This window comes from Spea bombifrons, chromosome 2 (assembly GCF_027358695.1).
Source record: "Spea bombifrons isolate aSpeBom1 chromosome 2, aSpeBom1.2.pri, whole genome shotgun sequence".
Classification (NCBI taxonomy): Eukaryota; Metazoa; Chordata; class Amphibia; order Anura; family Pelobatidae; genus Spea; species Spea bombifrons.
The window spans coordinates 26786849-26805406 of NC_071088.1; the positions used below are offsets into that span (position 1 = coordinate 26786849).

Sequence of the window (18558 nt, forward strand, 5' to 3'; positions counted from 1 at the left end):
CCTCAATGAACTGCAGCTCCCCAGTGCTGGCAGCACACAGTGCAGGCCCAGACCATGACACTCCCACCACCATGCTTGATTGTAGGCAAGACACACTTGTCTTTGTACTTCTCACCTGGTTGCCGCCACACACGCTTGACACCATCTGAACCAAATAAGTTTATCTTGGTCTCATCGGACCACATGACATGGTTCCAGTAATCCATGTCCTTAGTCTGCTTGTCTTCAGTAAACTATTTGTGGGCTTTCTTGTGCATCATCTTTAGAAGAGGCTTCCTTCTGGGACGACAGCCATGCAGACCAATTTGATGCAGTGTGCGGCTTATGGTCTGAGCACTGACAGGCTGACTCCCCACCCCTTCAACCTCTGCAGCAATGCTGGCAGCACTCATACGTCTATTTCCCTAAGACAACCTCTGGATATGACACTGAGCACCTGCACTCAGTTTCTTTGGTCGACCATGGCGAGGCCTGTTCTGAGTGGAATGCGTCCTGTGAAACTGTTGTGTGGTCTTGCCCACCGTGCTGCAGCTCAGTTTCAGAGTCTTGGCAATCTTCTTATAGCCTCGGCCATCTTTATGTAGAGCAACAATTCTTTTTTAGATCCTCAGAGAGTTCTTTGCCATGAGGTGCCATGTTGGACTTCCACTGACCAGTATGAGAGAGTGTGAGAGCAATAACACCAACTTTAACACACCTGCTCCCCATTGACACCTGAGACCTAACACTAACGAATCACATGACACCAGGGAGGTGAAATGGCCAATTGTTCTGTTACTGCACGACACCTATTAACCAAGTGAGGGACATATTTGAAATCATAGTCAGAAACACACAGATGGCGATAAACTAATAGCAGCCTCTTGTGGTCTATGGAAACACCCAAGACCCATAAGATATACATACATACTTCAAAATCTCTAAACATGAACTGAAACAACTCCATTAGGTTGAGTAGCTACTCATCTACTCATCCTTTAAACATGGAATCAAAGCTTTGATAAATGTGCTTTTAAATGTCATGTAATGGGAAACAATATGCATAAAATATAACATTTTATACTGATGCCATGTTCTACAGACTGATTGAGAACTGCTATGTCTGTTTGTTGGGAATTTCCAACTTTCAGATATTTTAAAAGAATAATGTGGCTGGTATTTTGGACTCCTTTCTATATGAGGACACAATTCAATTTGGCAGTTTCATCTGATAACGCCCAGTAAGAACTGTTCGATTAAACTCAAAATCACTGGCAATTATAGCTTTGTCCTCACTGAAAAGGTCCCTTTTCGTGTATATATCTGCGATGCACATTGTTGGGTTTCTGTAATACTGGCAAAAGTTGATGACGAACGCAATACATCTCATTATACAGGGTGGGGTGCTCCCCCAAGTCCCAACACATAGGAAAAAACAACAATGAGTCTTTACTCGTTTATTTGTCACATTTGTCTTGTTTCATTTACTCCAGAAATTTTAGGATCCTAACCACAAAACCAGCTATATCCAAGAACAGAAAACAACATTTTAAACTCTACTATGAGTAATGTAGATTAAATGAAAACATGCAAGTATTACCTAGTGGGTCTTAGGGATAACCACAACTGCCATAAATGCGTTTATGATGCTTCCCAGGACATACAAACATTCTGAGCACCCATAAACTGCCTCTATCTAACTTTCACCAGGAGCAGGAAGACATGATCCAGAATTGTCTATTATGCTTGGAGTTTTCATATGAATGCGTTTTCGTGCTGAATTTTACCGTTTTGTCCATTCGTCTGAATAAAGAATCAACAAATGCAACATTTGACAAAAGAAACGAAAACCGAATGTGCGGAATACCCAAATCTGAGTTCATTCGTTCAGTCGCCATAGCCACTATTTTAACTACACTAAGAAGAGGAGAAAGTAGCCACTTTGCCAACACTAAGAGGAGGGACAATGAGTGAGTAGATCTTCGTTTGTCCAATCAACTCACTCATGTCACATCATGTGGAGGGCTTATCAAATGACAGTGCTGCACACTAGTAATGAATATAGCCTATATAAGAGCAGAGAAGATAGGGGATCTGTTCATTTCGCTGTGACTGCTTTATGGTACCCTGCTGTGCTGCATCTGAGGATTTTACAGCGTGAGATTCTTCTGTGTGAGACTTGGTGAGCATCAGCCCGCCATTTCTCACAGTTTCTAAGAATCTCTTAAGTTTTGATTTTTAAAGAATTAATTTAATTAATAACACCCATTAAAAATTAAGATCATTTAAGTCCACTACTATCCGTAACCTTAGCCCTATAATTCTAAGCTAATTTTGACCCTCTTTCTATCCATTGGTCTCAAATTCCCTATTTAACATCTTCTACGTGTTTATTTCTTGTTTCCATGGCAACAGAAGGGACATACGGGATTTCCAAAAAATAAAAATGTTGGACAAATTTTGCCCAAACCGAACAAGGACATGGCAAAATTTCGTAGAATTCGAAGAAAGGTTTTCCCCAAAAAACGAACACGAAAATGAACACGAATGGGCTAGTAGAGTTCTGTTGAAATATGCCATACTCATGTTCTGACATTTAAGACTGTGTCCACTCAATGGTTAACACCATGATGTGCTGCTACCTTCAGATGGTGGTACCAAGATTGCAAATACACATCTGGCCACCTTGGTCAGCATTTAAATTATTTTCTGAATAAGTGATGAGGCTACTTCATCAATATTCTGTATTTATTGTTAGGGACCAGGAGCCAGAAAGACACGCAATGTAGTGCAAATGTGCAAAACACCTTTATTGAAATAACCAAGCAAACAAAACCAAATCATGATCCAGGAGCATGTACCAAAAAGACAACCTGGGGTCAGGAACCAAGACGGGTACTCAGAAAAGCCGGGGTCAGGAATATGGAGATCAGCGATGTAAGGAACAAGCCACGAATCAGGAGCTAGGAGGGACGTCAGGGAAAGCCAGGTCATGCACAGGTAATTATGAACACAGAAGAATGTACTTGCAGCTGGAAACAACAGAAGGGTAAGGAGGAAGTGAACCTTTTCTGCTTAAATAGCCAGAAGTAGCTGGCTGTGGCCTGGATAACAAGCTGGTCCAAAGGAGAGTAGCAGCGGTGACAGCCTGTTTATTGGCCTTTAGCTCGGTAACTGTGGTAGTGAGCAGAAAAGCAGCCAGACCGTAACACTTAAATGTTTCATGCAGGGATGTGTGAATGTGTGGGAAATACAGCCACAGTGAGTAGTGTCAGTTAAATGACTATATAGTCACAGTAAAGCTAAGGATGGAAAAAAACCCAACAAAATAATTTCCCATATAAATTGGCTGTGATTTATATAATTCAAAAAGTGTCCAAGATTAGAAAAAAACAGGACTTTTGAAGCAAAATATGATAAGACATTTCTAAATAGGATGGATAGGTAGATAGATAGATAGATAGATAGATAGATAGATAGATAGATAGATAGATAGATAGATAGCTGTCAAATTGGGATAGATAAATAAATATTTTTAAAAAGCTATATTCATGCATATCTTGCAGATCATGGCGGAATACGCTCTGTAAAACATATGTCTGTTTTCCCCTGAAACTTTGTGAAATGCGTGACATATCTTTTACAACATCTCATACTTGGAATACTGTCACCACTGAACAAAAGTAGAAAAACAAAAAATATTTCAAATACATTTAAGTACAATGCACATCATTTCTTACTATGACCTTGACTCAAAGGGAAAATTCTATTCAAAGCAGATGTTACATCAAGTGCAGTCAGCCATCCCTGCTAACAATCTATAGTAATGCAACAAGTGTCCTCCTCTACAGAAACTACAGTACACCCCAGAAAAGCACCAAGCCATACACAACCTAACCACCTTCAAAAGGTGGTGATTCAAGGTCACATAAAGAATAAATAAAGAATATGATTGTCTGGGATATCTGAAAATCAAAGCTGGGGAATATGAACCCATTTCTTATGGAGGTCTCATACCCACTTTTAATCCGCACCTACTTTGGTTAAGATCTATTCATAGCCAGTTCTGACTTATCAGAATCCAAGATTACCTTCCAAACTAATTCTGTCCTCACCATATCATGATCAAATCAGTAATAGTAGGTGGGGGATGTCCTAAATAACTATTCTACATTTATAGGTCTTCTTTATAGACAATTGATACAATTGAGGTAAAAAAAAACACCATACACAGAACTATTTCAGAGTCAGTGAGAAGTAACGTAACGCAAATGACTAACCATTATGAGTATTTGTAATAGATATGGAAGATATTGGTTCCATCAGCCAGGATTGTAGTATTGAAAATTAAATGAAAGCCTGGGTTTCAACTTTGCTCTGATGATGACCATATCATGTGACATCATAAGGATGGTGTTTCCTGGCAAATCCTAAAACTATGCATTACAATGTAGTGTAATGCATAGTTCCTCATAGTTCCTCATTTGGTTATAGCTGTTATATGCATAACAGTCCTTTTCCGGTACCCATTTAGCAACTAAATGAGTTATTTTTTGAGGGAATAGACCAGGACCAGAGTTTCCCTTATAATTCCTTTGTAGGATTGGCATTCAAGTAATGTACTCATCCTAAGCATCACCTAAGATGATCTCCCTACCCTCACTATACAAACATGGCTGACATTTTCATTGACTGCACAATTTCATCTCACTTAATAAGGAAATAATTATGACCATAGTTGTGCTTTTCTTTTAATTTTTAGCCAGGCTAACAAGCAATAAAGAGACTCTAATTGTCAGTAGCAGGTTGTCTGCTAAGAGAATTGCGATTTTAAATAGGAAAAACCCTTTGGCAGTAAGGACGTTATGTTGGCTGATCCATTAGATTTCTTCAAGAAATATACTGATACCTTTTTAGAGGAAAGGGTATATAAGGTTATTGTAACTTCGTTTAGACACGTGTAGGATGTTGATCCAGGGACAAATCCAATTTGGCTTTTATAGTCAAAAAAGATTTATTTTCCCTCTAGAGGCTACATTGGAAATTGCTTGTTAACTTTTTTGCTGTTTTCCAACGGATGAAGCGAAAGGTAATCTGGTTATGTTTAAACCCAATGGAATTGTCTCTTTATTCAACCCAAACCAACCTATGATTAAAATGAAATGTTCGTTTTTTTCTTTCTTATTATAAACATCAGGTGCTATGTAACTAATTCAAACTTGGAACAAATCCTTCATTTATATTTCTATATCAGGGAACACAGTGGGGGTGATTTATAATGGTGTTGCAAGATCATATTTCTGTCAAAGTGAAGGAAATTTGATCAGTTATTAAAATGAAACAAAATAGGGTTAGGCGTAAAGGCGCCAACCTACTAAACCTCTCAGATTTTTGTGCCGTCACCGTGGTTTGTTATAACAAAAATGAAATGCTGGCATTTTTAAATGCAAACACACAGCCAAGTCTCACTTGGCAATATCACAACTCAGACCCAAGCGGACGGTTGCGGGCAGTGTCATGGACAGTGCGGCTGCCATGTTTTATGCACCCCCCTCCCTCAGTGTCCCCAATTATCTCCATAATTGGGATTGTTAGATGATGGAATTATTAATTAATTAACTGGGTTGAACCCCCTTAAAGAAATAATTGTTTGGTAACAGTCCTCGAGTTGGAATAAATGCCAGATTGAACAGCAATCCTTCGATAGACTTCAATGGAAAAATGAGACATACAAGCAAATATATATTTTATCTCAAATTTTTAGCTTATATTTTCCATTGGAATCAATGTGAGAATTGCTTGTGGTGGGTATTTTTGGCGTTGTATCCAACCCCATGAACTTACAGCTACACAAATGTCAACTCTCCTGAAAACTCCATCTTTAGTGAATAAACTCCAATGCCTCAGAGACTTTTTCCTAAATTTAATGGCAATGTTGGGTCCATGTGTACAGACAAACACAACGAAGGTAAGCCCAAACGAATTTGAGTCGTATGAAGTTTGCGAACAAGACCCTCTTTACGTAATGTATCAGTTTGTTTTAGTCTGTCAATTCAAGTTTTGGTTATTCTCTAATATTTGTACTCTAAGAGCTGTGTAATTTTTTGTCATTATAAAAAAGTATAATAACATAGTCTGTAAATATTTTTTATTTCATTTTGACAAACATGTATAATATGTTTAATTTCACCATGATTATTAAAAAAAAATATATGATATTTTATACTTAGCCGATATTTCAGATTAGTTGTCAGTGAAGTATTTACAGGGGTTGCGGGTATACTACCAAGCAAGAGAAGTAGGAGTTGTGTGCCTCCCTGTTAATAGAAGTAAGTATTATTCTCCTAGTACCTTTTTTTTTTCCCAATCACTAGTTTTTTTTCTGTGCTTAGATATTATTACATTTAACCCTTTAGGTGCCTGGAGTCCAGGTAAATAAAAAACACATTATTTCCATTCATAACAAACAAAACAACAAACACAATTTAACTTAAAAAGTAACAAAAACGTAATATTTTCATTAAACTATTTTTTTAAATGGTAGATTAAAAAAAAAAAACTGAAAAAAGCAAATAAAATTCCACACTTGTCTTTTTTGTTACAAATCACTGTACAGAAAATGCTGTGCTACAGATTCAGGGATGGAAAATAATATCATATATGGAAAATATAGCATTAAACAACAAATTGATACATTTTTACAAAAATGTTTTTTGCAATCTTGCACACAAGAAAGGATCTAACATATTAACAACATATTAAAAGTATGTATCATAATGGAAATTTTTCACATAGCATTAATGTGATTCGCACAGGACTGTTGCACTTGAGAGATCCATGCAGTTACTCTAGTCAACTTAACTAGGTCTGCTGTCTGCAGCTCTTAGTAAACGAAGTATTATAGAGAGGGCTTGGCTTTATATACAGAGAGGCAGAGCTTCCTTGCTCAGTGCATGCTGGGAAGTGCAGCCCTCATAAACACGTCTCACATCAGCTTGGGTGATATACAGCTCTTAAGGTAAAATGAGGGTGTTATGAACTGTGCTACGGCTAACAACTAGGTATCTGCAGAACAGCAATAATCCTCGTAATGCGCTCTGTTGTGCTGCACTGCATTTGGCTGCTTTACTTTGCTTTACATGGGATACTATGTTACGCTATAACAAAATAAAAATGCAATGCTTGCATTTTTTTTATTTTGTTCAGGTTTTAATCAATGCTAACTCATTAATAAGTGACGGGTATTAAATGTGTTTTTCTGCTTAGGAAAAAACAGTAATTGAGCTCTTGGGCATATTAACCAAATAAACCTGTCAGATCTGTTTTTTTTTTTGTTTAATCACATAAAACATCAAGTGCGTGCTTGTATGTCGCGTGGCGGTATTTAGTTAAATGTTTAACAGAGCAGATTAGTTTGAATAGCGCATTGAAATATGCTTCCTGCAGGGCATTTGCATACCCCCCCCCAGCATTTCAGGTATCTGATTCGAGATACCTGTGTTGCCTGTGGCTACAGTGAAGGAAAAAGTATTTGATCCCCTGCTGTTTTTGTACGTTTGCTCCTCTTTGTAGATCCTCTTCAAGTCACTAAGGTTTCGAGGCTGACGTTTGGCAACTCAAACATTCAGCTCCCTCTGCAGATTTGCTATGGGATAAAGATCTGGAGACTGGCTAGGCCACTCCAGGACGTTAATGTGTCTTCTTCTTGAGCCACTACTTTGTTGCCTTGGTTTTGGATCATTGTCATGCTGGAATACCCATCCATGACCCATTTTCAATGCCCTGACTGAGGAAAGGAGGTTCTCACCCAAGGTTTGACGGTACATGGCCCCATCCATCGTCTCTTTGATGCAGTGAAGTTGTCCTGTCCCCTTAGCAGAAAAACACCCCCAAAGCATAATGTTTCCAGCTCGATGTTTGACGGTGGGGATGGTGTTCTTGGGGTCATAGGCAGCATTCCTCCTCCTTCAAACACAGCGAGTTGAGTTGATGCCAAATAGCTCGATTGTAGTCTCATCTGACCACAACACTTTCACCCAGTTCTCCTCTGAATCATTCAGATGTTCATTGGCAAACTTCAGCCGGCCTGTACATTTCTGTGCTTTCTTGAGCAGGGGGACCTTGCGGTCGCTGCAGGATTTCAGTCCTTCATGGCATAGTGTGTTACCAATTGTTTTCTTGGTGACTATGGTCCCAGCTGCTTTGAGATTATTGACAAGGTTCTCCCGTGTAGTTCCCATGATCTTCCATACCCACAAAATGTATACTGGACAGAAGGACAGTGTCTGAAAATCAGGACTCCCCTTTGAAAAATGGGACACTTGGGAAGTATGCATCTATGGCTTTAATACAGTGTACAGTCTGCTTATACATCCACTGCAAAGGGTCAGACTGGGTGAACTTAATAACCATTGTGAATCAGCTACATTTCCGAAAAGACATGTCAAAAGACATCCGCAATTCACACATATGGCTCTAACCTTGTGAAAAGTTATGTGCAAATCCCTGTCCAATTTCTTTTTTTATTTTCCCTTTTTCTTAATATACGTAATGAAAATTGGTTTAGCGTTTTTTAGAGAACGAGACTCATAAACAGCCCTCCTTGGCTGACCGTTGGGATTTTATGTTATACATGGCCAAAGGTTTAACTGTACAATTGGCAAAGACATGCATTGAAAGCCAGTATTGGTTCCAAAATCTTTCTCCAGCCTAAATAGCATCTCTGTATTTCAGTTGTTGTATTATTTTATGATATCTTTAAGCAGGCACAACTTATGCGTGTTTTCTGGACCAGATCCATCCTTTATTGCCAAGATGCATATTTCTAGTCCATTTTTTATTACATAAATCGGTATTCTACATAATAGCCTTGGAATACTGTGCCATAGCCAAAGGTACATAAAAATCTCATGTTTTGTCTATTGGATAATAAAGCAAATGTCAGAGCCAGGACAACTCAATTTTCATGTTTCTTTTGCATTGAAAGAAAGATCGCCAGCTTTAGATGTGGTTTTCAAGTACAATTGCTGGGGCTACAATATATGTATATCTATTTTGGTCTAAAGAAGATTTTATAGCCATGTTGAGAAAGCAGGCACATTTCTGTAATGCATGCTATACATGAAAGTCCACTAAAATTAGTTATCGCCTCCTTGCAAATACATAGAATTTCCCAAATAAGCACTTGCATCTTTCCAACCCCCTTTCCCAGTTCCTAGGCTTGCAGGAGATGCGTTAAACGCATTTTCCGCATGCCGCTGCGCATACACTTTGCCTGCCATCTCTGGAACTGTGTTTCAGGGGTCTAATGAAAGCCCCTCATGCATGTTTACTTCAAGCAGTCAAGACTGGCATGGAATCTGACCCTGGAGCTGTAGCTTCTTCTTAAGATAAGTGAATTTTTTCCACACAGCTTTTATGAATGCATACTTAAGTACTAACAAATAACTTTATATACATTCTTTATTGGTAAGTTAATTTAACTATAATTTGTAATAACTGCCTCACTTTTTGATATGAAACATGACACATAGCTGAAAGAATGCATTTTTTTTAAAATTAACACCAATTTGGGCCCTTTCAGCAGAAGCAACACTGCCGTAGGCTCTGCATGATGTATAGTTAATAGTGCTACCTAGGCCAGGCTGAGGTCATCAATCCCCGAAAACAAGTATTCTGATATAATTAAACTACCTCCCTGTGCTTCTCCTGCTTTTTACTACATAGACGGAGCAGCTCTATGGTGATCTAGAGCAGGAAGCACTCAAGTCCTTGAGGGCCACAAACCAGAGGAGGAACACAGGCCCTTGGGGACAGGGGCCATCAAGACATCTTGGTACAGAAGTAAATCAATTAAAACTGGCCATAATCTTCTGTAAGCAATTATACATTTTTCCGAAACTATCGACACAACTGGAGATGGAACCCAGGATGAGAAAGAAGAAAATGGCCACTAAACACAAACACTGCAGAAATGTCAAAACAGCCATTGTCGTGAGGGTATAAAAAATAAAAACTAGCCTTGAACTTTGGGTGAGCAATATTAGCCCCCTGAGTGCAGCCTGGGTGCCACGGCTGGCCTTGGGTGTGCAACCATGAATACTAATGTGTATTTTTCAGTTAATCACACTTTGGTAGTTTTCTGTTTGATTTTTTATTCTAAAAAATGTAATTTGTTGATCTGTGTTAATTGTGCATTCTGATGGGCCAGTCTTTCATAGTTTCTTCAAGTCCTTTTATATATTTAAACTGGCCCTTAATAATATATAATTATTGTACACAATACAGCTACTTGGTGTGCAAACTAGGAAAGCTTGAACCAATGGCCCAGCACATAAAATTAAAAAGTGATATTAATATACTAATGTGATATTGGGAGTTATACTGTACCACCATCAGTGTTTGGCTCTCCATATAGTGATGGGAGTTAGAGTCTATCACCGTCAACGTCTAGTACAGTATATAGTGATGGAAGATATGCCGTACCACCGTCTGTGTCTATCTTGCTGTAATGATAAGAGATACACTGTACCCCCTCAGTGTCTGGGTCACTATATAATGATAGCAGTTATACTGTTGTGTCTATGGAAGTTATGGAATACCACTGTCTGGCTCAGTATATATATATATTGATGGGTGTTATACTGAACCACCGTCAGGCTCAGTATATATTGATGGGAGTTATGCTGTACCACCCTCATTGGCAAAATGTTCATAAATCACTGGGTTTGGGTAAATTTGTTTTACTATTATGCAGTTCTAATATTATGAATTTCCTTGTTACTGATTTATCTACTTTCCATAAATAACCTCTGTATAGATATAGCAGGGGCACAATTTTCTTTTCTTGTCTCACTTTGCCCCTCTCGCTCAGCCACTTCTTTAAAGTCAGAGCGACAGATGTCACTGACACATTTAGTGTAATGCTGTTTGGGAGGCAAAGGTATCGCTGACAACCTTTTTGGGCCCAAAATGACACTTACAAGCTGTTTAGGGACAAAGCTGGCACAGTGGGAAGTGAGTGACATGTTACATGGTGAAGCTGGGGGGCCCAGAAAAGGTAGAGTAGAAAATGGGTGTGGTTAGAGGGGTTATGTTTAACAGGAGGAGTTAGCAATATTGCCACACCCACCTTTGGGGGCACCAAAACATTTTTTGCACCCAGGCATACTACACCCTGCTCCACGCAGTTCTCTCTGGCTTCAACAAACTATCCCCTGAACCTAATAAGTTATATACAGCATATCATTACTTTAGTTTTTACAAAATGCATGTTTACGATTCAGTATCATTAGGATAATGGTACAATTGTGAATACCACCCACTAGGGGGAGTATTCTTATGCCCTCTAGCAGTGGTTTCACGAAACCAGGTGCTGCCAAATACTAAAATTGTGCTATCAGAAGAAATGTGAATCCCTTGGACAATTATTTTAGCTTTAACTGTTCACAAATTATGTGATTGCAGATTTATTTAATCGTTTCTAAGAAAATGTTAACAGAAATTCATATATTTTCATTTAATACCTCTTTTCAGTTCAAGAGACCACACCTTTGGCATATATGTAAATGTAGCATGTTTGCCAAACCTTCTATTGCAGCCACCAAGAGTCACAATGAAGGAATTTGGTATTTTAATTTTTTTTCATTACATATCCACGTTCCATTGTAAACAATGAAAATGTTCTACATTAGAACATTATTTAAGGAAACTATGAATAATCTGGACTTGACTCTAATCTACAAAATCAGAAATGAGAAAATAAGGTATGATTCATACATTGGTGGCTATGTTACATGTCTGAAGATCTTTTGTGTTTGATCTATACACACGCAACAGAACCAGGAAGGTTGTTGAACATGCTGAGATCACAAGGCATGCTACATTCACTGTTAGTATCACTATGTCTGCTGGTTGCTTATGCCGCAAAGCTACTAAATCCACCAATCAGTGAAGGTTCATCCATATTCTAATCTCCCTGACTGGTCCGGACAGCTGTAAAAGTGACGTAGAACTTAATTTGCAGTTACAATGCGGGCACCTTGAAATGCTCCTCAGCCAAGCTTCACAAGGTGGCACTTCTAGTATGGGGGGTTGGTGGCCACACCTGCAATCTCACCTGCTTCTGATGTCACGCCACTCCCAACCTCATTGATTTGGATTACCAAACTGTTGGGTGGTATGCATAACCTATTCCAATCGGCGAGAGGCACGCTTCTAAGACATATCAATGCATGTCTATGTCCGATACAAATGGACTCTTTGTCCACTCCTTTATTTGAAAAAATATATATTTTAGTTACCAACATGGTTCACTGTACTCACGGTAACACGCCAGACCCATTGCTTAATATTATGAAATATGCCCATACACCCCCCCACACACACACACACACACACCTCCGGGTTGGTGAGCTTACTTGCTCTGGCATACACTCACTCTAATACCATACACTAACAACCCCACACTCACTCTAACACTTTTTTATATATATATAAGTGAGAGAAGAAAACATAAACCATATATAATGAAACTAAAGACGAAGGGAATTATATAAGTAGCAGGGAGGATGTTTCTAATGTCGCATTTGGTTTCAAACATGCTAAATTTAGCAAAGTAGGTAGAACAGCATTTTTTAAAGTCTCCAAACTGCATCTTTATAGGTGTTCTTCAGCAGCACTTAATTCCACAGTTTGTCAGCACAGATTACATCATAAAAATGAAATTAATAAAAAATAATAATGTCAAGTTATAGTAATGTAAAAATAATTGTTGGAGAGATGTTACAGGCTTATAAAACAGCATATAAAATAATGAAAATATTGACTTGAGAGATCTTTGCCAAAAAATAGGTCTCCCTCGGCAGGATCAATGTAGTTCTCTGTTTTTTTTTTTGTACTAACAAGTATTTAATCACAACAGGAGTTATGTAAGATTTGACTACTCCCAACGCAAAATACAGGTCAAACCGGGTGGAAACATATGCAGAGTAAACGTGTTACTGCAGCACACCGTTCCTATAGTTTAAAGCATTGAGGACAATCAGCAATGTCATTTTTTAAAGGTCATTTTATATGAGCTGGTTAGAAGAATTCCATGTTTATGCATAAGAACGTCACAGCTCCCAGTAAAGTTCCGATTATCTTTATAGATGTGACTTTAATAGAAATGATTTACTGTTCCCGGCTTTCCTGCAAAGTATGTATTTCACTTTTTTGTCATTATTCCACGTATCAGATCTTGTAAACTGGGGTACGGCAGTGAGGTCTAGGCTTCCGATGGTGGTTGACTTATTGATGATCATCATCAAAAATGGTGGAGTGCAACCAACACATTCCAAGCCTCCTTCTGTACTTTTTTACTTCTGGTACCTGGCAGGTAATTCAAGCTTGACAAGCCAAGCTTGAGGTGTCACCGAGTCCAGGCTTGTGCTGTGCTAAAGCAAGCTTGCCCAGCTCTAATATCTGATGGCGATGGCCACATCTTCAGATGCAATTTATGGAAGTCTTTATTGAGATAGTGGTAGATCAGTGGAACAGTCTCCCAACAGAAGTGATAGATGCTAAGGATAACCAGGGAATTTAAACATGAGATGAGACCAAGGACTTATTAAGAATTCAGTCTTTAAGTCAGAAAAACGATGGAAGACTAGATGGGCCGAATAGTTCTTATCTGTCCACAAATTCTATGTTTCACTTAGATTTACCACAGTTCCAAAGTGGAGTGCGTTGTTCAGCTGCTGAATCCCTTACCACCTCTTGGTGGCAGCAATACCACTTCAGTAATTGCTAGACCACTGCTTTGTAGATTGCTTGATAGGTATAGAAGCACAAAAAATGAGGACGTGAATAATGTGACTTACTCCGCAATACACATACCAGGGAATTTTTATAAATGAGCTGACACTGGGGCTCTTGAAATATTAACCCTGTAATAGCCCATCAGGTAGAGGACATGCATACGTACATATTTTAAGTACATTCTAAACAAGCCGGTACAGTTTCAGATAGCTTCAAATATTAGTACTTTTTCTGTACCTACTGAAGTCACTTTGAGGAGCATACCTTTCAGGTGTTTTTAACCTCTCTTCCCCAACAGACACAAAGGAAGAAGGTAAAATCACACAGCCACTAATATGGATGCCTCTAAGAGGGACATACAACAAGTGCAAAAGACCATTGCCTCAGCTCACAAAGACTGCAGTCTTACCCAAAAGATGCAGTTCTACAACCACTGGGCCCATGATTATGAAGAGGTAATAAGGTATTATTATTATTATTATATGCTGATTACAGTATATAGCACCATCATATTCTAATATATATAATATATGGTATAGTATGTAGCCCTTTCTTGACTGAGTGCTACAATTATGTATATTTATAATGTTCCAGTATCAACACCTAGCTTTGTTGAAAACTATGATTAATTGGATGCTATTGTTTATTTGGAAATAATCTTCTAAGATGTTGACAACGTGTGATGTTTTCCCCATTTATCACATATATTCAACGGCTGGATGGAGGTTTGTGGCTTAATACAGCATTTTTGGTAAACTAAGTTCGACAGGTTTATATAACCTTTGAACTGAAAACTATAAAAAGGGAAATAAAACAATTTAGAAATATGTATAATGAAGGGACAATACGAGCACTTTAAAAGTACTGTGTGAATGTTAATGGTCACAAGACAATACATGGCTATATTTTTGAAGTGGTATATGCCCAACAACAGGTTTGGGGGGATGGCAGCCCCGATGCCATCAAACCAGAAGCAAGACTCTTATTGGGTGATTAGGCTTTCAGGTGCACGGCTGCTGGATGGGCCACTTACAAGGGATGTCTCTCATCTCCCCAACCGGCCCATTTACACTGTTGAGGACTGTGCTGCCAGCACAGCCTCCATCACGTGCCATTGTCAAGCACTGTGCATCCTGAATAAGTGGAGAACCAGGATATAAAAGTCCCCACCTATTAAAAACGTCTGGAAACAACAGCAGGTGTGGCAGATGGCACTATCCTGGCCCATGCCACCAAGTGTAATCATGACTCAACAGTTGGGGCACTTGGCAGCAGAGGCCCTCATGCGGGGATGATTTTTAATGCCACCCTGTGGCTACCAGAGGAGACTAGCCCATTGCATACTCTACCTGAACAAAAGCTGCTGTTCTTGTGTTCGGAAGCATTAACACACCTTTACCTGTCCCATTGCATTGTTAGGTGGGCTAATGGATGAAGGTGTCAAACCAAAATGAAATAATATACTGCACCCTTTTTCCCTTTGATTTAGTAGCTGATGGAAAGGAGGTCTATATACTTCTGCACACCGGTTCATCAGGATAGAATGGGATTGACATTTCTGTGATGCCACTTAAATCTAAGGGTTTTGTTGCACCTGCAGTATTTCAAACTCTCCACTATGACTGATAACTATTTTATTTAAGGATGTCTCTATATTGGACTATAACGCGCCTCGTCTTGCTGCGGTAGCACTAGCCTCAATGTACCCCTCGAATCATGAGGAAAAGCTGGTCCTGGATATAGCCTGTGGCACTGGACTTGTAGCCCAGGAGGTAAGAACGTATTTTATGAGCCTTAGAGTAAGGCCCTTGGGAGTATGGAATTTTCATTGCTTTTATTTATACTAGGGCTGGCAGACACCGAGGACCAAAACCCCAAGAGTTTTAATACTTAGACTTGACATATAGCTCAGAAACACTGATTGATTAATAATGAGAAATCATATCCTCAGTTAGGAGGGTAATCCTCTGCTTTATTGTTATATGTCGATTGTCCTCTCCATTTGCGTCTTGGCATTGTTTCTTCCAGTTGCAGCGTTGCGGCTTTAAATTGTTTCATGGTGTGGATGGTAGTGAGGGGATGATACAAGTTGCTGGCGGCAAAAAGCTATACAAGGAGCTAAAGAAGTGCATGCTGGGGCATGAGCCACTACCTTCTCCCTCCGGTAAAAAGAAAAAGTGATGCCATTAATCTTTCTACACCTTGCAGCATTACTAAACACAGAAAATATGATATAATGCAAAATGATATGTTTGAGTTTCATAATAAACAACATCACACCCGATTCACTCAGCTCTTTGTGTGCACCCCAAAAAAAACATTATGTACAAAAGTCTGCGAAAAAGTCAAATATCCTACATCTATATATCCGTACATATCATTTGGTGCTTGAAATGAAGTAGTTTTGCTCCACATGTGCCAAAAAGGATAGAATATTGAGGCATCTCAGTCCCCCTGGCCTGCTTCATTATACAGAGTGTCATTATATCAGTGGCAGGATTCTATTAATGTTGTCCTATACAGGATAATACGTTCCTCTTACAGGTACTGTGGTCTTTTTTCTTTCTTTCAGATTATTACGATGCCGTAATTATAGTAGGGGCTCTGAGCGATGGACAGGTTCCCTCATTTGTGATTCCAGAGCTCATACGTGTGGCTAAACCAGGTGAGAAAAAGTCATGCTGATATCATGCTGATCTTTACCTGCGTCATTGAATCATTGAGAAACAGTACTGGCACAACCTATGTTTTTTAATCTTTATTATTCTATTTTATTCTAACATGCAAAATATCTGATATTTCTTCTTTAAAGACACTATTAAAGCTGCCGCTAACTGCAGTCATATTAATGTGACAATAAAGGGCTAGGTGGGAAAGTAGCATGTGGAAGGGGGAGTATACGGGCGGCTGATGGAAATGGGTACAGAGATAGAGGGAAACATTTAGTCTGGACTAGTTAATTATACACAATGGAGAGCCAGTCCTGACACGTTTCACCTGACTCCACCACCCAATATCGTGTAGCAGGCTGCCGTGCCAATGGCACAAACCGGGCACAGCTGGTTTCAATCACGAATGCAGCTGCAAGAAGTGGGTGTATGTGAAGGCATATGCAAAGGTTACAAAATACACGATAAGAATTATAAAAAAGCTGATGCTAACATTAGTAGCTATTTTGATTATTTGTTTTTTAAATTGTGTGACCCTTGTTCACTAAATAAAGCAGTTCCTTTGGTTAATGCTACTTTTTGTTTCACAAATTTTGAAAAGGATTTTCCATAAAATAATATTTTTACTGCCCTTATTTGAGAAGACCCGCCATTTAACTATTTCATAGCATATTTGGGATCACAAGTATTGCATTTCTTGTTATTCTTCATTTCTGTTATTATTTATCACATGAATTAGAGATGGTGTTTGATTTAAGTGGGGGAATTATAACAATTATCTGATTTTTTGTGTGTGTGTGTGTAATTTACATGAAGTAATTGCTCCTATTCTTTTTGTAGTAAAAAACATAATTAGCCCTTGGGTTGGTCAACTGATTAATTAATGAAGATTCGTTATTTAACCTCTTATATTAGTTACTGTTTCCTTTCTGTCCTAGGGGGCTTTGTTTGCCTTACTACCCGCTGTAACCCATCCAACCTTCATTACAAGGCCCAGCTAGATCAGGAATTGTCGGTGTTACAGAACAAAGGACTATGGGAATGTATTACCGTACAAAACGTGGAAAAGTGGGAAAGAGCCATTTCTGAACATGAGGCCCAAAAGGAATCTGACTATATCTCTGGCGTTATATATCTCTACAAGAAAAGTGAAGCCTTCCCTTGTACGGATTGATGAGAGAGATCAACGTTATTCTTAAAATAAAAAATTTATATTTACATGTTGTTTATATGTCTGACAGAATTTATTTTGTCAAAAAGTGCGCCAGAAAATATAATTTATATGATATAACCTTGTAAGAACAAGGATAAATATAGGTAAGAGTTTGGGGTTTGCATTCTAATATAAAAGCCTGAATGTAACAGAACTGCACTCTATGGAAATACCTGGGAAGTGTGCACGGTTATTAGTAACCACCATGTAGGGTTCCTGCTTCAGCAGCTAAACTCCCAATAAAGAATGAATGCATGTTCCAATATGCATGCAGTAATGCAAAATGGACTCCAATATCATACACCTCCCAATATTTAAGGTTTCCAAATCAGTTTTGTTGGTGTAGCTAGAGGTAGGAGGGACATGGTCAAACCAGCTAAGGCATGGCTGGAAATGGGTAGAGCATAGCTAAGGGTGGGCCACCCAAGATACCTTGTGGCACTCAGTGGCCATGTGGGAGCTGCAATGGAGGTCTGTGCTGCAATGGTTCCAGGGGTAGGGCAACAGGAAAATTGTGTAGCATGGCAGCAAGGAGCATGTAAGGCAAGCTGAAGACAGGATAAGTGAGTTGCGTGTGTGTGTCCAGGTATGTATATGTATCTGGGTTTTTGTGTGTGTCTGGGTATAGTAGCATGTTTATCTGGGTATGTGTGTGTGCATACCTGGATTTTTGTGTGTGAGTATGTGTGTATGCGTTTGTTAGTATGCGTATCTGGGATTGTGTGTGTCTGGGTATGTTAGCATGTGTGTCGGGGCATGAAAGCATGTCGATGCGATAGCATGCATGTCTGGGTATGCGTGTGTGTGTCTGGGCATGTTAGTATGTGTGTGTCTAGGTATGTTAGCTTTTGTATGTGTACATCTGGGTATGTTATGTAGGGGTAAATGTGAGTTTGT

At 39.0% G+C, this 18558-nt stretch overlaps 1 protein-coding gene across 1 annotated transcript; it reads left to right on the forward strand.

Annotated features, from left to right (window-relative positions):
• The first annotated feature begins 6930 nt into the window (after positions 1–6930).
• On the forward strand, positions 6931–17674 carry METTL27 (methyltransferase like 27). The gene is made up of 6 exons (XM_053457258.1): positions 6931–6997; positions 14078–14234; positions 15423–15551; positions 15808–15943; positions 16352–16444; positions 17387–17674. The coding sequence occupies exons 2-6, from the start codon at positions 14115–14117 to the stop codon at positions 17620–17622; spliced, it is 714 nt and encodes a 237-aa protein (XP_053313233.1). The 5' UTR covers positions 6931–6997; positions 14078–14114; the 3' UTR covers positions 17623–17674.
• The last annotated feature ends 884 nt before the right edge of the window (positions 17675–18558 follow it).

Bases quoted from the DNA above. Each gene is read 5' to 3' on its own strand.
- METTL27 (XM_053457258.1), top strand. From the start codon at position 14,115: ATGGATGCCTCTAAGAGGGACATACAACAAGTGCAAAAGACCATTGCC. The intron at 15,552-15,807 runs GTAAGAACGTAT...TGTTTCTTCCAG, and splicing joins CTGGACTTGTAGCCCAGGAG to TTGCAGCGTTGCGGCTTTAA. The intron at 15,944-16,351 runs GTAAAAAGAAAA...TCTTTCTTTCAG, and splicing joins GCCACTACCTTCTCCCTCCG to ATTATTACGATGCCGTAATT.